The sequence below is a fragment of the Sorex fumeus genome, unplaced genomic scaffold (assembly GCF_029834395.1).
Source record: "Sorex fumeus unplaced genomic scaffold, SorFum_2.1 ptg000099l, whole genome shotgun sequence".
NCBI lineage: Eukaryota > Metazoa > Chordata > Mammalia > Eulipotyphla > Soricidae > Sorex > Sorex fumeus.
Genome location: NW_026606156.1, coordinates 8,531,553 through 8,552,024, shown reverse-complemented (window position 1 = coordinate 8,552,024; position 20,472 = coordinate 8,531,553). Strand labels below are relative to the sequence as shown.

At 45.2% G+C, this 20,472-nt stretch overlaps 2 protein-coding genes and 1 pseudogene across 3 annotated transcripts in view; 1 reads left to right on the top strand and 2 right to left on the bottom strand.

Annotated features, from left to right (window-relative positions):
* Positions 1–732, bottom strand: LOC130042377 (40S ribosomal protein S3a-like; annotated as a pseudogene).
* An 8,140-nt stretch (positions 733–8,872) lies between these two features.
* On the bottom strand, positions 8,873–9,943 carry LOC130042364 (proline-rich protein 2-like). Its single transcript, XM_056134529.1, has one exon. The coding sequence runs from the start codon at positions 9,941–9,943 to the stop codon at positions 8,873–8,875; it is 1,071 nt and encodes a 356-aa protein (XP_055990504.1).
* Positions 9,944–10,140: 197 nt separating this feature from the next.
* ADAD1 (adenosine deaminase domain containing 1) overlaps positions 10,141–20,472 on the top strand; it is a 40,663-nt gene continuing 30,331 nt past the window's right edge. The window contains exons 1-3 of one of the 2 annotated variants that reach the window (XM_056134543.1): positions 10,141–10,315; positions 10,706–10,894; positions 13,539–13,706. In XM_056134543.1, coding sequence (XP_055990518.1) covers positions 10,144–10,315; positions 10,706–10,894; positions 13,539–13,706 — 529 coding nt within the window. In that variant the 5' untranslated portion in view covers positions 10,141–10,143. The remainder of the gene's footprint in view (positions 10,316–10,705; positions 10,895–13,538; positions 13,707–20,472) is intronic. The other variant, XM_056134542.1, reaches the window with a different exon arrangement.

Sequence of the window (20,472 nt, the reverse complement as noted above, 5' to 3'; positions counted from 1 at the left end):
TTAAACAGATTCTTGGACTGGTTCAGCCCATTCAACTTTAGCGCCTGTCTCATCTCCAGTAGCTTTTGCAGAACTGCTACCTTCACCATGAAGCTCCATGAGTTTTCCCAATTCAAATTTAGGTTTCTTCAGCATTTTTACTTTTCTAACAAAGACATCATGGAGTGGGTAAACAGACTGGCAAGCCTTTTCTATGTCTTTCCCAATGCTGTCTGGAATCAATTTACTGACCATCTCTTTTAAGTCATTTGTCTACACCTCTCGAGTCATGATCTCTACCATCGTCTTCCAAATCTGGTTACTGCGCTTCTTAGTGAAACCAACACAGGAGAGACGAAGCAAATAACCATCGGTAGTCTTGACATCAACATGAGCCTCAATCATGGTCTGCCATTTTTTGACCATTTTGTCACAGGTGAGGTCCATGCCATGGAAGTTTGTCAGGCAGTTTTTGCTCTGAACATCCTCCGTAATCAGCTTAAATTTCCTAAAAGCAACTTCACTGTTCTGCAGATCAGCAAGGCTCACTTCAAATACATGACCCTTGAGGCCATCAGATGCAATTTTGGTTCCCTGGGTTCTGATGACAAGCATTTTCCGAGTATTTCTTATATTAAACATTGTGGGTGCTTTCACGTCATACCAGTCTTTCTTAGAAAATGGATCAACCACTTTCTTCTTGGCTTCCTTTTTGCCATCTTTGGTAAGGCACTTGTTTTTGTCGACCACCATGGTGCCATTCGGAGAGCCAAAAGCTAAAACAGTAACTTTTAAATGAAAGGCACAGCTACACTTGTATCCAAAAACAGATTTCTGGACAAAAGGAGTAAGGATGGGGGCCAGAGTGAGTACGGATGGGGGCCAGAGTGAGTACAGCAGGTAGGGCATTTGTCTTGCATGCAGCTGATCTGGGTCTGATCCCTAGCACTCCATATGGTACCTTGGACCCTGAGCACAACGCCCTGATAACTGCCAGGTGTGTCTGGGAGGGGAGAGACGAGGGGAAGGGGAATAGTAATGGGAGGGAAGGGGAGGGGAGGGGAAGAGGATGGGAGAGGAGAGGAGAGGGGAGGGAATGGGAGAAGAGGGGAAGGGAGGGGAGGAGAGGGGAAGGGAGGGGGAAAGGAAAGGAAGGGAAAGAGAGGGCGGAGGAGAGAAAGCATCATACAAGATTAAGGGCTTAATCAAGGTCTCACTGTATCAACTGTCATCCTGCTGTTCATCGATTTGCTCGAGCGGGCACCAGTAACGCCTCCATTCATCCCAGCCCTGAGATTTTAGCAGCCTCTCCTTACTCATCTTTCCCAACAGTTCCATATTGGAGGCTCTTTCAGGGTCAGGGGAATGAGACCCATTATTGTTACTGTTTCTGGCATATCGAATACACCATGGGGAGCTTGCCAGTTTCTGCCGTACGGGTGGGATACTCTCGGTAGCTTGCCGGGATCTCAAAGAGGGATGAAGAATGTATATAAGAGAATACAAGCAAGTATGTTAAAACCAAACATGTGTGCTTCTTTAGGTACATCAGTGGGCTAGACTATAACAGGTCTCGCAGCTACGAATGCGGCCACGCGCTTCCCGGAGCTTTGTTTTAGTCTCTGGATCTTGGCCGTTGACGGGATTACATGGCGCCAGGGGCAGTTTGTGGGTGTCACTGCCAACCTACTGGAAAAATGAGAGATCTGGGTGGAGGAGGCCCAGTCCCGATCTGAGCAGGCTTGGAGATCTCAGCCCCAGGTCCCACATACCTGGGTTCCTCTGCCGGTGGTGATGGCGAGGGCTTATTAAGATAGTCAGATTTTACACTTTAATTATGCACATGTCTAATGAAAGAGCATCCAAATATATTAAGGTATAATTAATAGTTACTTTAATATAATAATGAGAGATTTTAACACCCCTCTTAAAACTATGGACAATCAACTAAACCAAATAAAGAAATAACATTAAATGTTAAAAGCAGTATATGCCTTCATAAAGAAACAAGGGTCCCTGAGCACAGCTGGGAGTAAGACCTGAGCACTGCCAGGTGTGCTCCCCAGCAAAAGAAGAAATTAAACCAGAAGTTAGTAAAAAGAAGTAAGTGATAAAAATATCAGAAATAGTGAAAATCAAAAAAAAATGAAAGATCAATGAATCTAAGAGATTAAAAAACAAGATAACTATAATTGGTAAACTTTAGCTAAACTTTTTTTCAATTCCTGGCACCCCATATGGTTGCCTGAGTGTAGGGTAACAATTGATCTGTCCTTTCTCCCTTGCCACAAGGATCTTAGATTTAACAGGTTACACCCACCACAGTACTCCTGAGTCACTCCCATTCCTTTATCTGTAACCACTTCTCTATGCTCTCTTCCCCAACCAATTAATCAGCTTTTCCCCCTAATCAGACTCTGTTAATTTGTAAGGTCAGATCCTTCTAGGACACTGAACTTGTAAGTTAATATTGCCTTTCTCCTCTCCTTATGTCTTTTGAATAGTTTACTTTAAAGCAATGTCCTTTTTGTATAAATACAGCAAGACAGTTAATATTATGCTTTTGTAACTTGGGATTTAATTGGCTTCAAATATTATTTACTCCCGGGCATCTGCTTTCTCGACTTAAGCCTCAGTTGCCCTTAGTTCCTAGCACCCCAGAAGCAGGGTCCTGACGAGGGACTGAATGGACCCAGGACAAGCTGTGAGCTACCCTGGATGGAAAAGGGCCAGGCCAAAGCGCCACAATTCTTAACTATAAGAGCGTGATCATGGACAAATTCTGTCACGATCCAAAAGAATGATGAGACTAGGACCCTGCTAGGGATAGGAAAGACTAAACTGGCCTGAGCACTGTAGTCTAAGATCTGGATGATCCCAGGAAAGAAATTCTATAAGCTTAATGCATCTCTTACTGTGTCCATACAAGATTGAGACCTTGCTTTGTATGTGGCTGACTTCGTTTTAATCCCTGGTAACACTGGGTCCCAGGAGCATCACTGGGTGCACTGCTGGAGGTCTCCCAGAACCACCAGAGTGGTCCAGGTAATCCCTAGCTCTAAGAGTTCTTCATAGCACCATATACTCCAGCTTTCACATAGAATCTCTGGGATGGTTGGCTGAGAATTACCATGAGAATCCTCTTGGCCTCCTGAGCACTGCTTGGGGTCCCCCCAAAAAAGTTTCTTTTATTCCTATAAAATATTAAGAAAGCAATTCCATTTACAGTTGTATCCAAAAGAATCAAATATTAAAAAATAAATTTAACACAGGTAGTGAAAGTTTTGTGTAATTAAAACCACAAGATGCTGTTAACAGACATGAAACAAAACAGATGGAAAGATCCCATGGCGATTAGTGGGACAATGTCAAAATGTCCATTCTATCAACGAGAGTCCTTGCAATCCCAATCAAAATTCCACGAACTGAAGCGATGGTACAGCAGGTAGGGTGTTTGCCTTGCACGTGGCGGACCTGGGTTCAATTCCCAGCATCCCATGTCCCCCAAGTACCGCCAGGAGTAATTCCTGAGTGCAGAGCCAGAAGTAACCACTGAGCATTTCCGGGTGTGACCCCAGAGGAAAATTCTACTGACCCTTTTTTAAAGAAACAGACCATAAAATACTAAGCTTCACATAGTAATAACTATAGCAATCCTAATAAAGTAAAACAGGCTGCATGTGCCTGACTTCACACTATACTACAACTGCAACTCAATACTGTATGGTGTTACTGCTGGTGGGAATATTGTCTGGTCTAACCTCTTTGGAAAACAGCACAGAGCACTGTCAGTAAATTCAGAATTGAGCTCCTATATGACCCAGAAATTCCACTTTTGGATATCTATCCCCAGGATAGGGAAAAAAATCATTCAAAAGAACATATGCACACCATCATTCATAGAAACACTCAGTACAATAACTAAGATTTGGAATCAACCTAGATGTTCAACAACAGATAAATGGATCATGAAGATGTATAATGGATTGCAGCTGTAGGAATGATGAAATCATGCAATTTACTGAAACATGCAACCGGAAATATCATGTTAAATAAGTAAGCCAGAAGAAGAAGGATAAACCCAGTGCATTTCTTACATATGGTATTTAGAGTAACTGGATGAATACATGGTTTAAAGGGGCATGTCTCACTTTTGGCCCCAGAGCATAGGGAGGAAACAGAGTATAGGAAAGAAACAGAGTAGAGGGGAGTAGGGGGAGAAAAGGCAGATGAGAAGCCACTGGATCAGGGCAGGGGGCAGCAGTCAAGGGTATTCAGTACGTCAGTGGTGTTAAGGCATGATAAAGTTAAATATCGAAACCAGAGTCAACAACATGGAAATCATGAGACCCAAACTTTAACAACTGAACTTAAAAGGGTGCCTATCAAGGAAGCAGGCCGGACAATGCACACTAGACAAAATCTGGAAACAACCCAAGTGTAGGTGAATGGGTAAAGAAACTATAGTACATACACACAATGGAGCCATAGAGGGGCCTGGCGAGTGCCATGCTGAATGAAATTACAGAGAGAGACACAAGGACACACAATGATTTCTCTCATATATGTGGTCTAAGGAAACATAACAGTTGAATAATAAATACCCAAAGGAATGAAACAAAAAACATGAGAATTGGTATTCAGTAGGAAAAATGCCACTTGAAGGGATTAGGGAATAGGACAGGCAGGGGGCAACATCGAGTGGGAGGAGAAGGTGGTGCTAAAAGGTGGCCAAAGAGAACAGATGAATGGATAAAGAAACTATAGTACATCTACACAATGGAATACTATACAGCTATTAGGAAAAATGAAGTTATGAAAATGCCTATGAATGGATGGACATGGAGAGGATCAGGCAGAGAGAAATAAGTCAAAAGGAGAGGGACAGATTCAGAATGACTACATTCACCTGTAGTATATAAAATATATATAAAACTAATATCCATAGCCAGGGAAAACAGATTAGAAGACTGGTCAGTGGGGCAGAGGGTAGGTTAAGGTAGAGAATGGAACAATATGACAATAGCACCGTCCTTCCATTGTTCATCGATTTGCTCAAGTGTGCCCTGTAACATCTCCATTTTGAGTCTTGTTGTTACTGTGTTTGGCATATCAAATATGTCACAGGTAGCTTGCCAGGCTTTGCTGTGCAGGCAAGGTACTCTCAGTAGCTTGCCAGGCTCTCCAAGAGGGGCAGAGGAATCGAACTCATGTCAGCCAGGCTGGCTGCATGCAAGGCAAATGCCCTACCCACCGTGCTATCGCTCCAGCCCAAATAGCTGGAAATGATCACGTTGGATAAGGAGCTTAAGAAGTAGGTAAAGGGATATATCTAGTAATCTTTCAGTGTCTGTGTTGCTAACACAGGCAGGCTGGGGGCAGGAATATGATGGGAGGGAAACTGGGGACACTGATGCTGGGAAATACACATTGGTGAAGGGATGGGTGTTGGAACACTGTATGACTGAAACCTAATCATGAACAGTTTTGTAACAGTCTGTCTCACAGTGATTCAATTTAAAAACCTTTTAATTAGTTCCTGTGTCTGTCCATACAGTGGGTGTGACAATAATGGTTTTTAATGGGTTTAGGGCTAGTGACAGGATAACTTCTTCAAATTCCATCTTGGATTTATTATGTTACAAGAACTCATTGCTGCTCCCTTATAACCCCCATCAACTCTGTGAATGCTTCAATACTGTCAAAAGATTTTGTCAAAACCATTACTTTTTACAGCATAATTTCATTGAGACTTTCCTAGACCCTGAGACTTTTGGATACTGTGGAATTCTTTTTTAGTAGACTGCACTGTTGTATATGACCTTAGAATGAAATAAATATATTTTAACTGCAAAAAACAAAAAAAAAAAACACTTTTAATTAAAAAAATGTTTAAGGTGGCCAAGTGTTATGTATGAAACCCAATAAGCAATAGTACCGTAAATCATACTGCAAAAATATAGATACTTTTAAAAGGCCTCTTGTAAAAGCAGGTGGAAGTAAATGGGGTTAAGTAAACTGGTGCAGGGAAGTGGACATTGGAGAAGAGATGAGTGTTGGAACACTGTATGCCTAAAACCCAATCGTGAATATCTAATTTCACAACAACTGTCACTGTCCTCCTGTTGTTCGTCGATTTGCTCCAGCAGGCCCAGTAACGTCTCCATTGTGAGACTTGTTGTTACTGTGTTTGGCATATCGAATACCTCATGGGGAGCTTGCCAGGTTCTGCCGTGCGGGCAAGATCCTCTCGGTAGCTTGCCGGGCTCTCAGAGAGGAGCGGAGGAATCAAACCCAGGTCTGTCAGGTTGGCTGCATGCAGGGCAAACGCCCTACCGCTGTGCTATCGCTCCAGCCCAATAATTAAAAAAATTAATTAAGAAAATTAATATACATATTTTTAAAGATGGCAGTCTAGGGAGACGGAGGGTAGAAAAGAGTACCTAGAAACATTGGTGAACTTAAGTTGACGCTGGCAGTAGGACCAGTACTGGAACATTATAAAACTCAACTATATCTTTGTAAACCACAGTGCTTTAATAAAATGTAATTAAAAAATTTTAAACAGACTGTAGTGTGTAAGAGTAAAACTAGAAAGATAGGTCCATGGTAAAAAACCAAAAGCCCAGAAATAAATCCAAACATTCCTCAGTCTTTAATTGTTACAAAGGGTTCTTAATGAGTTGTTATTGCTGACCCTAAGTTAATCATTCCAGAATGTTTTGGTGGTTTTGTGCCTTATTATGGACTTTATCTCCAGGAATATGCAAATGCTCACAGGACTGTCAAACTGAATCCAGGAAAAGCTTCCCACATGGACTAGAAATATCACCAGCAAAAGTGCCCAGAACAATGATCTCTATGTCCCAGAAGGAATAAAACCATTTTTGAAAGAGAAAGGCAGAAACCCAATGCAGCTGACCAGAGTTAATAGAGCCAGAGCTGGAGGTATGGTGCCGCCAGCAGGTCAATCTGTACCTGGAGGTGAGCGTATCAGCAGCCTGATGGTGCCTTCAGACTTCCAGATACCCCAAAATTGCTGCTGTGCCGTTGGCAAGACCCCAAAAAGTTGGGGCAAAGTTTACCAAGAAAATAAACGGCCAAAAGTCAAGTATGTGGGAGACACACCCACAAACCACCTCTGGCTCAGCTATATAATTGGAGGCATGGCCTCTCTGGTTTATGACCGAAATGCTTGATGGCCATGACAAGACATACGGGTCCTCACGGGATGGGGGTGGAGCCGGCCCTTTCCTCCCCACCCCAACGAGACCCCAAGTTGCCGCCCATGAACGGCCTCTCTGACTCCTGATCAAGCCATTTAATGGCCGTGATCCCAGAGACGAATATGCCAAATACTAGTAACAATGATGGGTCTCATTCTCCTAAAAAGCCTTGAATAAAATCTCAGGGCTAGGATATAAGAGACATTACTGGGGCCTGCTCGAGGCAATCAACGATCGATCCCAGAGACTCAGAAACAAATCTTGGAACCCAGTGGGTATTGGCAGAAATGCGTCTGTACCCTGCTGGAGGTTACTGTCACCAGGCCCCCCACGTGGTGTTGTCCCTCCACCTGCTCTCCCTAGGCGGCTCAGTGGCTGCCATCCTCCAGAGGCCATTGGACAGTCAGGTTTGGGTCCTCAGTGACAAGACACATGGGGCCTCACGGGATGGGGGTGGAGCCAGCCCTTTCCGCCCCACCCCAACGAGATCCCGGGTAGCCACCCATGAACAGCCTTTCTGGCTCCTGATCAAGCTGCTGAAAGTCCATGATCCCAGAAACTCAGGAACAAATCTCAGAACCCAGCAGGTTTTGGCAAAAATCCCTCCAGATTTAAGTGTTAAAATTTTGGAATTTCCAAATCATGCTGCCACTAGCCACACAACATCATATGTTATTCTTAACCAGCAGTAGAAAACAAATTGTCTACTGTTTCCTTTTCAGCAGATCTGAGTTGGGGTAAAATCCCAAATAATAATGGTGGGTCTAGTGTCAAAATATTGAATGTAATCAAAGTAGAGAGAGAATAATATGAAAAACATCTGCCCCACAGGTAGGGGGAGGGTGTGGTATGGAGGTATACTGGGGTTTTTGGTGGTGGAGAATGGACACTGGTGAAGAAGGTACAGATGTTTCATTGTGTGAGCGAGACTTTGTTTCATTGTGTCAGCGAGACTTTGTTTCATTGTGTGAGCCAGACGTAACTGCTCTCACGTGATTCAATAAATAAAATTATAAAAAATGGGGGAAAAAAAGTAAGGTGGAGTTCATGCCCAATTCAATCAGCTAATCAGTGGCTGAATAAATAGCAGTACTCCTACATTAAAAAAAAAAAAAGAGCCAGAGATAGGAAGCCGGCTCAAGAGGGAGACAGAGACCACATCTGGTATATGCGGGGCTCTGAGCAAAATCCCCAAAACACACGCTCCCTTCCTTCAACACTGGTCCATGCCCAGAACTTCCAGGCCCAGAATCGTCAAGCCCCACCCCTGCACCAGTGGGGTTGGTCCCAGTTTCACAGAAAGTTCTGAGCTGGGGAGAACTAGTCTGCCCTGCACTGGCAAAGAGGCAGGATCATTTGTGAGCAAACAGGAGTCGGAAACTTGTATAAATCTTTGAACCACAATAAAGGAGCACGCGATAAGCGACCTTCCTCCCTTCTACCTCCGATAACAGATGACTGTAAAACTTACTATAAATCCTAAAAAACTTATGATAAATCCTAAGTTGGCAAAAGAGATAAACCATAAAACGCCAACAAAACCCAGAAAAAAAAAACAGGAAACAACGAGGTTGACGGACGCGCTGGATCCAACACTAATAACCGTTTCGAAGTGGCCCGTCTGACGCACAAGAGGGAGACCGAGTGAGGCGCGACCTCTAGGAAACTCACCCCAGAGCCCACCGGCGGGCCTGTTCCCGGGAGGCCGACCCCACATTCACGCCCCGCGCCGCCCAGGCCGGCTCGGGAACCGCCCGCGGGGCTGGGGGATCCAACGCGCCCCGCGAGTGGGCACCCGCGGCCCTGAGGCGAGGCCGCCCCTCCTGGGCGCGGGCGCGCTCCAGCTCAGGGCGAGGACCCCCTCCGGGCCGTGCGGCCTTTTCCACACGGGCGGCCCCGGAGCACGCAGGGGCCGGGCCTGAGGCGAGGCGAGGAGCGAGGTCGGGTCGCGCGGCCCCTCGGCCTCTTCCGGCCGCGCGCAGCCAGGCGACTCCGTCGCGTGCAGGCCCCGGGCTCCAACTGCGCAGGCGCGGCCCGTGCGGCGCTGGGGCGGGGCGCTGGTCTGGGGCGGTCGGTGATTGGACGAGAGGGTCACGGGGCCCAGCGGCGGCGCCGGCCTTTGAAGGACTCGGCGCTGCCGCGTGACGCTCACACAGAACGGCCAGAGCGAGGTCGAGGCTGCGACGCGGCAACGGTGGCGGTGCTGTGGGCCTAGCCCGCCTGGCCGCCTCGCCGGCAAGAGGGCAGCGTCGGTGGGTGGGGTGTGGGGCCCGGCCTCTCGGCCCTGAGGCGGGCGGCTGCGGGCGCGGGGGTCCCGGGGCTCTTCCCTCGGCCCTGAGGCGGGCGGCTGCGGGGGTCCCACGGGGCGCCCCCAGGTGAGGGAGGGGGCGGAAGGGGGTCCCGGGGCTCTTCCCTCGGCCCTGAGGCGGGCGGCTGCGGGGGTCCCACGGGGCGCCCCCAGGTGAGGGAGGGGGCGGAAGGGGGTCCCGGGGCTCTTCCCTCGGCCCTGAGGCGGGCGGCTGCGGGGGTCCCACGTGGGGCCCCCAGGTGAGGGAGGGGGCGGAAGGGGGTCCCGGGGCTCTTCCCTCGGCCCTGAGGCGGGCGGCTGCGGGGGTCCCACGGGGCGCCCCCAGGTGAGGGAGGGGGCGGAAGGGGGTCCCGGGGCTCTTCCCTCGGCCCTGAGGAGGGCGGCTGTGGGGGTCCCACGGGTGAGGAGGTGGGGGGGGGCGGAAGGGCATCTCGGGCTCTGGGTGAGGGCTCGCAGGGACGGATCCAGTGGGTGTAGGTCAGAGAAGGGCTTGACAGGGGAGTCGCGGGCCGGACGAGCGGGGGGGATGGCGTGTGGGTCTGAAGAGTGGGAGCACCGTGGGGGCTGGGGCTGGGGGTCTCATTGCGCAGCTCTTCCTCCACAGTTTCCCTGTGATTGGCGGGTGAGAAAATGTCAGGCCACAACGACTGGTTCCAGAGCTCCCGGGTCCCCAGCTTCGCACAGATGCTGAAGAAGAACCTGCCGGTGCAGCCACCCGCGCACACAGTCACCGCACCGCCTGGGTACTCGCGGGAGAGCTACAGCCTGTCCTCCATGGCCTCCAAGGTCACGCCGGTGACAGGTGCGGGCCCTGCCTTCCGACGCGCACCCCTGGGAGCAGAGTCGGGTGACACGGCTGTCACTGGAAACCGTAGAGTTGGATAGACCTAGTCACAGAAGGCAGGAGATGCAGCCAGAGAGTGCCAGGTCCCCCACTGCTCAGCCTGACGGGCACCCTGGCCTGCCCGAGGTCCGCGGTGCTCTGCTTTCAGTGGAAGCCGTGGAGTGTCTTCACAAGGATCATCCCTTCTGCAGTAAATGGGCACACTGTGCCGGAATGAGCGGGTAGCGTCTGTGATGAGAAGCACAGATGAAGGCGTGTGTTTGGCGCAGGCTTCCATTTTAGGGAAGAACTTATTGTTCGTGCTTATCTTGTTTTACCAAGTTGACAAGTGCAAACATTTATTTTTAGGTAATTTTCCAGAACCACTGCTTTCCAAAGGTCTTTCATCTATTTCAAATCCTGTCCTTCCTCCAAAGAAAATACCGAAGGAATTTATAATGAAATACAAGCGTGGAGAGATAAATCCTGTGTCAGCCTTGCACCAGTTTGCACAAATGCAGAGGGTTCAGCTTGACCTTAAGGAAACTGTAACAACAGGCAAGTTTAAAGCTGGTTTTCTAATAAAAAACTATTTCCTATTAAAAGCAGAAAATAAAACATACTAAATGTATTCTCTGTATTTGTGTTATGTTGGGATCAGTCCAACAATTACTTAAATGTTTTGAGAACTAGACTTCTTAAGAAGCTTTTATGTTCAAGCATCCTAGGTTATTTTGTTTTGTTTTTGGACCATGCCCAATGGTGCTCATAACTTACTCCTGGCTTTGTGCTCAGGGATCACCCCTGATGGGGCTCAGTATTGTATGTTGTACCGAGGACTGACCCCTGTTCAAAAGTCAAGTTCCCTGCCCACTGTAGTATATCTCCAGCCCCACACTTTTAACTATTGAAGCTTTGGCTAGTAAGTCACATCACTGAATTTTAACTTATAAATTATGCTTGACAAGTGGAACTGATATCTTATTGATCTTATCGGATTTTTTTTGTTTTGAAAATACTTGTAAAACATTTTAAAGAGATGTTAAATATTTTATATTTTGTATTTAATATAAATAATATGTATCAATTATAATTATTGATTAATAGACATTAATATAAATACTTATATTTTGAGAAGGATTCTATGATGGTGCTTAATAAAAACTGGTCATATTTGCTTCTGAGGTTAAGGAGTAGAGGTTTTAAAAATAGCACTTAGGTGATATTGTGTGCAGACATATTTTCTCCATTTCTCAATCTCAAAGACAACATTGTGCCTGGAGAGACTGCAGTATTACACACTAGTCAGTGCAGAAAGCACCTGCAAAATCCCTCTCCTGATGACCACAGAGGGATATAGAATCAGGTGCTCACAAGAGGCCGAGGTAGGCTGACAGTATGAGAAACAGAAGCAAAACGTTAATAGATGTGTATATGTTTGTACACAACAACTATCAAGTACTTTGTTCAATTTCCTCCTGGCATGACTTTCGCCTGTTTGGATCTCAGAGTTAGCATCTTTACTAAATAAAGTAAAATTTATGGTAATTAGAATCATTGTAGTAATGATGATAATAGTGAAGTGGTTTCTAGTCTGTTTTGAATAAAATAACAGTTAACAGGTGACAGACACCTAACTTTAATGAAGAGAGTATTCCTAGATTCTGTTACTAGGTTGGATAAATTCTTAATATCAGAAGTATGTGCTTAAATTTATTTATCTTTCTATTACTGATCTCAGGATGCCTTTGGGAAATGAAAAAGCTGCTGGCCACAGTAGGGGGGAAATGATCAGGGAAAATCTTCATTGAGCATAATAAATATTCAAACATACAATTTATTGTTTTATATTCATAGTCAGGTTGAATCATTTAACTCAGTAGGTTTGGCAGTGAGAGCAGCGAACTTGTTTTTAAATAAGTTCTACAGGAATTTTCCTAATGTTTGAGGACCTAAAGTATAAACTGGATAAAGCATGAAAAAAGTTTCCATCCTCTGACAGTACTTATTTACAAACGTAATTCGATAATATGCTAGGCAAGAATCACTTGGGAAACTTGTTAGAGCTATTCTCTGATTTAGTGAATTTAGACGGAACCCAGGTTACTATATTAAAAAGATGTTGGGAAAATAAAGTCATAAATGGAAGATGGAAAGCAGTTTGCCCAGATGCATTCAGAAGTTTCTTGTAAAATCTGGATGCTGATCTTAACACATGAAAACTTGCAGTTAATGTATTACCTGATAAAATGATAATGATTAAATACTAGCCAACCATAATTAGAACTGAGATATAACCCTAAAAGGTTAATGTTTGAATACCAACAAAGGTGGTAAATTGGAAAACCTTAGGCAAAAAGTATAAATGATTTTATTTAATTTTTTATCGAAGTAACTGTGTGGATTCAGGGAGAGAACTTAGTGATGTAGAGCATATTCTTGTGTGTGCAAGTCCCTGGCTTTTATTCCCAGCACCACCTGGATCTTGAACACCATCAGGATGATTCTGGTGGCCCCTAGCCTACCAGGCCCATGAGTGCTGCATTACCAGGCTGACCACTGAAAACTCAGGCCAGCCCCACCAGCTTGCGCATTGCTGAAAATGTCTCCCTAGGGAGGCTCCTGTATGAAAGAAAATGTGTAAAATTAAAACTTTTAGTCATTTCTGGTGTATGGATGTTCAGATAAATTATTCAGGATGTATTTTAATCATATTTTTTTATTTTCCTTGTGAATCCTCCTAAGCAAGTGATGGGTTGAATTGCTTAACGTGACTTCTTTTTTTGGTGCATCTTAAAGAATTTAGCAGGAATCCTTTTTCTGGAGATCATAAGGGTATTTATAGTAAAGGTTTGAAGACTAGAGTGTTTCCAGAATCTATACATTTACCTCTCATTTGATAAATAGTTGGGTGCTAACCATTGCTGGATTATACAAGACATTGTCACTTCCTGTTTGACCTAAACTCTAAAACTGGCACCACTGTTCACCCTAAATCTGTAGCAAGTGTGACTACTAGAAGATTTCCTCAGCTATTTCAGAGACCCTCCTATCTTTCCTTTTAGCTTGTATTGACGCTACAGAAAAACTTAAGGCCAAGATAGTTTCTAGAATATCTGTATTGAGATGTCTTGCCACATAAGTTATCTGTTGCAGTTGATTACTGAACTATTGTAGCATTCATTCTGAGTTCCTTTTCTAGGTAATGTGATGGGACCGTATTTTGCTTTTTGTGCTGTGGTGGATGGTATTCAGTACAAGACTGGACTTGGACAAAATAAAAAGGAGTCTAGATCCAATGCAGCAAAATTGGCTCTGGATGAACTTCTACAATTGGAAGAACCTGAACCAAGAATTTTAGAAACATCAGGTAAAAATTCTTAGTATGAAGTATTTGTAAAAGGTATCATTTTCCAGAAGCAGTTACTAGAAAGATACAGTGAAGAGTTACTTGGCAAATACTGATATTTCATAGTAATAAGGTGATTTTAAATAGCACCAAAGATGTGGCTGAACTGCCTGACAGCTTGTCAGATTTCCCGTGGGTACCAGTCCTGAAATTGCTTTCTCTCATTTTTTATACTTTTGTTGTGTACTGTGATTTTTGTGGGCTTTTAATGTAGTTTTGTGAAAATTTCCTATATGAAACTTAGTAATGGTAGAATTACTTGAGAAAATAATGTCCTCTTAGTAGCATAGCAAATAGGTTCACTTGATCACTTGACTTTCCGTTAATCGTCGATTTGCTCGAGCGGGGGCCAGTAACGTCTCCATTTGTCCCTGTCGCGTGCTAGTGTAGCCCAATGGCGTCTGCCACTCTAGGAACATGAAGAGCCTCAAACCGATCGTTCATGATCTTGATGAACAATCTGGTCTGACCATCTGGTAGGTGGGCGGCCACGCGGTCTATTGACATCCCGTGGAATCCAGTCAGTAACAGCTCTAGTCCAGCGGTCGTCTTTAAATCTCATTACGTGACCAGCCCATCTGATTTTTGACACCTTGGCAAATGAGACAGCGTCCCTGATTCTTGATCGTCGATGGATGTTGGAACAACGGATTCTTTCTCTCATTTGAGTGAAACGTGATATTCCAAGCATAGCTCTTTCTGTTCTTCTTTGGGAGACCTGAATAGCATTCTCATCCTGTTTGCGTAGGGCCCAGGTCTCTGAGGCATATGTTAATGCAGGAAGAACAGTGAAATCAAAGAGATAGCAAATAGGTTAAGAATGTAAACTCCAGGGGTCTGGGGCGATAGCACAGTGGGTAGGGCATTTGTCTTGCACACGGCCGACCCAGGTCCGATTCCCAGCATCCTATATGGTCCCCTGAGCAACGCCAGGGGTAATTCCTTAGTGCAGATCTAGGAGTAACCCCTGAGCATCGCTGGGTGTGACTCAAAAAAAAGAATATAAACTCCAAAAATAGAATGAATATTTCACCTGAACTGTAGATCCTGGAAGGACAAAAATTTGCCATCTAAACCAGCATATATCTACTGGGAGGCAGAATATTCAATGTGGGTCACAGCTAATAATTGCATAAATGGGAGAGCCACAGCACGAGGCAAGGGAGCCAGTCTGTAGGGCAGGGGGACCCACAGGAAGTGAAAGAAATCAGAAGGAGCACTACAGTTGAAAAGGGTTGAAAAGCATCGCTCTAAATCTGTTTCAACGTTTGAAGACTGTAGACACAGTGATGGTCACAACCTTCTATGACTGTCATAAGTAATAGTACATCCAATCCCTTAACCAGTGCCTGGTAAGCAATATATAATTAAATGATAGGAGATCATATAAATATTAATCAGAGGACTTACTAGCATCTTACACATAATAGCATAATGTGTACTTTTGTCAATATTCATTTCATGTTCTGTATTTTATCTGTGAGCCAACTCTGAAAGATATTTGTTAAGCAGTCGTGATAAATGCATTCTTTTTTCAAATTGCTAATTATTTTTTCAAATTGCGAATTTATTTTTACTACTGGGCTTTTAAAGTTTTGTTTTTAAAACTTTTTGTTTCAATCATTGTGAACAACTTTGTAAACCACAGTGTTTATATAAAGTAAAAAAGGTAAAGGCCCTCCCGTTGATCGTCGATTTGCTCGAGCGGGCCCAGTAACGTCTCCATTGGAGACTTTGTTGTTACTGTGTTTGGCATATCGAATACGTCACGGGGAGCTTGCCAGGCCCTGCCGTGCGGGCGAGATACTCTCGGTAGCTTGCCGGGCTCTCCGAGAGAGGTGGAGGAATCGAACTCGGGTCAGCCATGTTGGCCGCTTGTAAGGCGAACGCCCTACCACTGTGCTATCGCTCCAGCCCTTATATAAAGTGTAAGGGGAAAATAAAATTTAAAAATACCCAAAACTTTTTGTTTCCAGGAATCAGAGAGGTAGCTCAAAGGTCAGTGTGTGTTCTTTGCATGCAGAGGTTCAATATCAGCCCTTGGCACTATGTGTTCCCCTGTACACCTCCAGGAGTGACCTCTTAGCACAAAGCCAGGAGTAGTGCTATCTCTAAGCACCATGCGATGTGACTTAAAAATACAAGGTCTTTTTTAGTTGTTTCCATTTCAGTTTTTGCTTTCTTTTTGCCAGGGGTGGGGAGAGCAGGGAATACTCCTGCCTTTGTTCAGGGTTAATTTCTAGCAGGTTACAGGGAACCATATGTGGTGCCAGGGTCAAACCTGGTGAGACTACTGCAAATCAAATGCCTCACCTAGTGTACTATCTCTCCAGCTCAATTTTCAGTTTGTTTTTGTGCCACACCCAGAAGTTTTCAGGGCTTTCTCCTGGCTCTATGCTCAGGAATCTCTCCTGGTGGGACTCGGAACCTTTTGGGGACACTGGGGATTGAACCCAGGTCAGCTGTGTACAAGGCAAATGGCCTACCTGTTATACTATCACTCTAGTCCCGTTCAGTTTTTCTTTTATAATATTTTTCTTAGTCACTTTGTGATTTCTTTATTAGAATTCTTACATACTTTTTAATGAAAAAAGTTAACAATTTAAAACTGTATTCAGCCATATCTCATGAATTTTGATGTGAAATCTTATATGTTTGTCATAAGTACTTAGGAAAGAAAGTATTTTCTAAATTTTGGTGGTATTTTTGTTCACCATTTTTCAGATTTACTAATTTTTATTTTTTGGTACATGTCCTACAGGTGCTGACACTAAATGTCATTTTATCATTTATCAAAATATTTTTACTTATTTTTTGCATTATTTGATTTATGTAAAACCAAGGTAATGCTATTCTTTTGCTTACAGATTATAGGTTTTTTTATCAGGTTTAATAAAAGCACAATTTTCATTGGGAGATAGTACATGTGCCACCCTTGTTTTGGCGGTGCCTAGGGGCTGCTGAGTGGGGAAGCATGGGATGCTGAAAATTGAACTCACGCCTTACTGCATGCAAAACATATGTTACAGCTGGAGGAACCCACTATTTTTTTTAAGTCTGGGTTTAGGAGCTATACTCTGCAGTGCTCTGGGATGATTCCAAGCAGTGCTCTCTCCCTGGTATTATGAATAACGAATATGAATAGTATTCATTACGCCCGCCTGTCCTTCGCCAACTACAAGACCAAGATGACTGCCCTCCGACGTCCTGATGGATCCATCACATCCTCCAGAACGGCAATGGAGAAGATTATCCATGACTTCTACTCAAATCTCTTCGATAGCCATGTCCACTTGCCGACATACCAAATTCCACAGGATGGATACGTCGTTCCCAACGTTCTCCCTTCCGAAATCCGACATGCCATTTCGTCGGTAAAGAAACAAACAGCACCCGGCCCAGACAAGGTCAGACCTGAACACCTGAAGAACCTGCCGTCAGTACTCATCAATACACTGGCTCGGCTCTTCACTCGCTACCTGTCTGAATGCAAGGTTCCGTCCCAATGGAAAACCAGCAGGACCGTACTACTGTTCAAGAAGGGAGACGTCCATGACATTGGCAACTATCGCCCAATCTGCCTATTGTCTGTCATCTACAAGTTGTTCACTCGAGTCATCCTAAATAGGATTGGCAGAACACTAGATGAAGGACAACCATGCGAGCAAGCCGGGTTCTGCAAAGGATTCAGCACCATCGACCATATCCACACGATAACCAAGCTCATTGAGGTTTCTCAGGAGTTCAAGATGCCGCTCTGTTTAACGTTCATTGATTTAAAGAAGGCCTTTGATTCTGTTGAGACGGAAGCGGTCATTGAAGCCCTAGCCAATCAGGGCATTCAAGCCCAATACATCAAGATCCTCCGTGAGCTGTATTGCGGATTCACTACCAGGATCTCACCATTCTACAAAGAAGTGATCGTTGATGTCAGGAGAGGGGTTCAGCAGGGTGATACCATTTCACCGAAACTCTTCAGTGCCACCCTCGAGAACATCATGCGACGACTGGAATGGGAAGGAATGGGAGTGAAGATAGATGGTTGGCAACTACACCACCTCCGCTTTGCTGATGACATTGTTTTAATAACACCAGACATCAGCCAAGCGGCACAAATGCTGGCCAACTTTGACCGTGAGTGTGGAAAGGTAGGACTATAGCTGAATCTTACGAAGACAATGTTTATGAGAAACAGCCTTGTTCCTGATGCCCCATTCGCTCTCAACGAAACAACCATCTCCGAATGCAACAGCTATGTGTACCTAGGTCAAAAAGTCAACATGACAAATGGCACCTGGCACCCGAGCTGCGCAGGAGGAAGAGAGCGGCTTGGAACGCCTTCAAGAACGTTGAAGAAATAGCTAAGAGGACGAAGAACCTCCGGCTCCGGGCACATTTCTTGATTCCACTGTTCTTCCTGCATTAACATATGCCTCAGAGACTTGGGCCCTACGCAAACAGGATGAGAACGCTATTCAGGTCTCCCAAAGAAGAATAGAAAGAGCTATGCTTAGAATATCATGTTTCACTCAAATGAGAGATAGAATCCGGAGTTCCAACATCCATCGACAATCAAGAATCAGGGACGCTGTCTCATTTGCCAAGGTGTCAAAAATCAGATGGGCTGGTCACGTAATGAGATTTAAAGACAACCGCTGGACTAGAGCTGTTACTGACTGGATTCCACGGGATGTCAAAAGACCGCGTGGCCGCCCACCTACCAGATGATCAGACTTCTTCGTCAAGATCATGAACGATCGGTTTGAGGCTCTTCATGATCCCAGAGTGAACAGATGCCATTGGGCTACACTAGCACGCGACAGGGACAAATGGAGATGTTACTGGCACCCGCTCGAGCAAATCAACGACTAACGGGAAGTTAAGTGATTAAGTGACTCTGCAGTGCTCTGGGATGATTCCAAGCAGTGCTCTCTCCCTGGTCCCAAGCACATTGTTTTGTTTTGTTTTGTTTGTTATATTTATTTATTGAATCACTGTGGGAAAATTTACAGAGCTTTCAAGATTAAGTCTCGGTCATACAATGATCAAACACCTTTCCCTTCACCAGTACTTATGTTTTCACCACCACGATCCTCCCGTTGTTCATCAATTTGCTTGAGCGGGCCCAGTAACGTCTCCATCGTGAGATTTGTTGTTACTGTGTTTGGCATATTGAATACGTCATGGGGAGCTTGCCAGGCTTTGCCATGCAGGCGAGATACTGTCAGTAACTTGCATGGCTCTCTGAGAGTAGTAGAGGAATTGAACTTGGCATTGCCTGGGGACTACTCCTGACTCTGTGCTTAGGGTTTACAGTTGAACTCAGGACTGCCCCACATATGGAGGCAAGTACACTGAGCCTCATCCCCTCATCAGCTTTAAAACATTGTGGGGTGTGTGTGTGTGTGTGTGTGTGTGTGTGTGTGTGTGTGTGTGTGTGTGTGCACGTGCACGTGCGCGCACTCATACTGAGGTATTTCTCCTGGTTTTAAGTTCGAGAATCACTCCTGGCAGAACTCTGGGGACCCTGTGTGTTGCTGGGGATAAAATAATTTTATTTTAGGGGCTACGGGTATAGCTCAAAGGGCTAATGGACATGCTCTGAGTGCAGGAAGCCTACATTTGATCCCAGTATCACACAATCCCCAGAGCACCACCAGGTGCCACCCCTGAGCAATAAGCTGATTGTCACTCCTGAGCACCACCAGGTGTGGCCTAAACCCCACCCTCCCCAAGAAAAGAATTATCTTTTAGGGAGCTGGGGAAATAACCCAACAAACTGGAGTCCATCCTTGCAGCACCACATGGCCCCACAAGCACCACTGGGAGCAAGCTCTCAACCTTTGAGCACTGAACTTAGCCACTGAGTACTGTCAGCTGTGCCCCCTCACAAAAAGAACTATTTCTATTTGTTTTCACCACCAAGAACCCCAAGATACCCCCCTCCCACCACTCCCAATGCCTGCAAGGCAGATGATTTCTACTGAACTCTCTCTACTTTGATTACATTCATTATTTCGACAAAAGATGCATCATTATTGTTTAGAATTTCCACCCAAAAATCAGAACTGGTGAAAAGGCATTGTGAAATAATTTGTTTTCTATAGTTGGTTATGAGAACCATATGATGTCGCACAGCTGCTATAGCGGCCATGCGATTTTGGATTTCTGATATTTTACTAGATAAGTCTGGAGGGATTTCTGCCAAGAGCCAAATAATTACGAGATTGGTTTCTGTGCATCTGGTGTTATGGCCATGCCAGAGAGCCGCTCGTGGTGGGCAACTCGTGACCTCGATAGGGCGTGAAGGACGAGCCAGTACTGCCCCCCTTCCCAGGAGACTGCAGTTGCTCCATCACCACCGGCTCGTACCTGGCTTTCCAATAAGCTCTGAGGCAGCGGTCACCTTGCTGCCCGGGGAGTGGGAGGGAGTGGGGGCGGGAAAGGCGGAAGGGAGGCATGGCCCCGTAGTTTAAAGCATAGTCCATTTACTTCTCTGCCGCAAGCTGTCGGGCTCTGGATTAAGTCCTTTTGCCTCAAACCATGGCCGTGCCAGAGAGCCACTCCAGATTATAGGTTTTTTGATTCAATAAAAAAATTACTGGGGGCTGGAGAGATAGTACAGTGGGTAGGACATGTGTCTAGCATAGGACTGACCTGGTTTTAGTCCCTAGGACTCCATATGATTCGAGTGTAAAACCAGTAGTAAGCCTTGAGCATAACCATG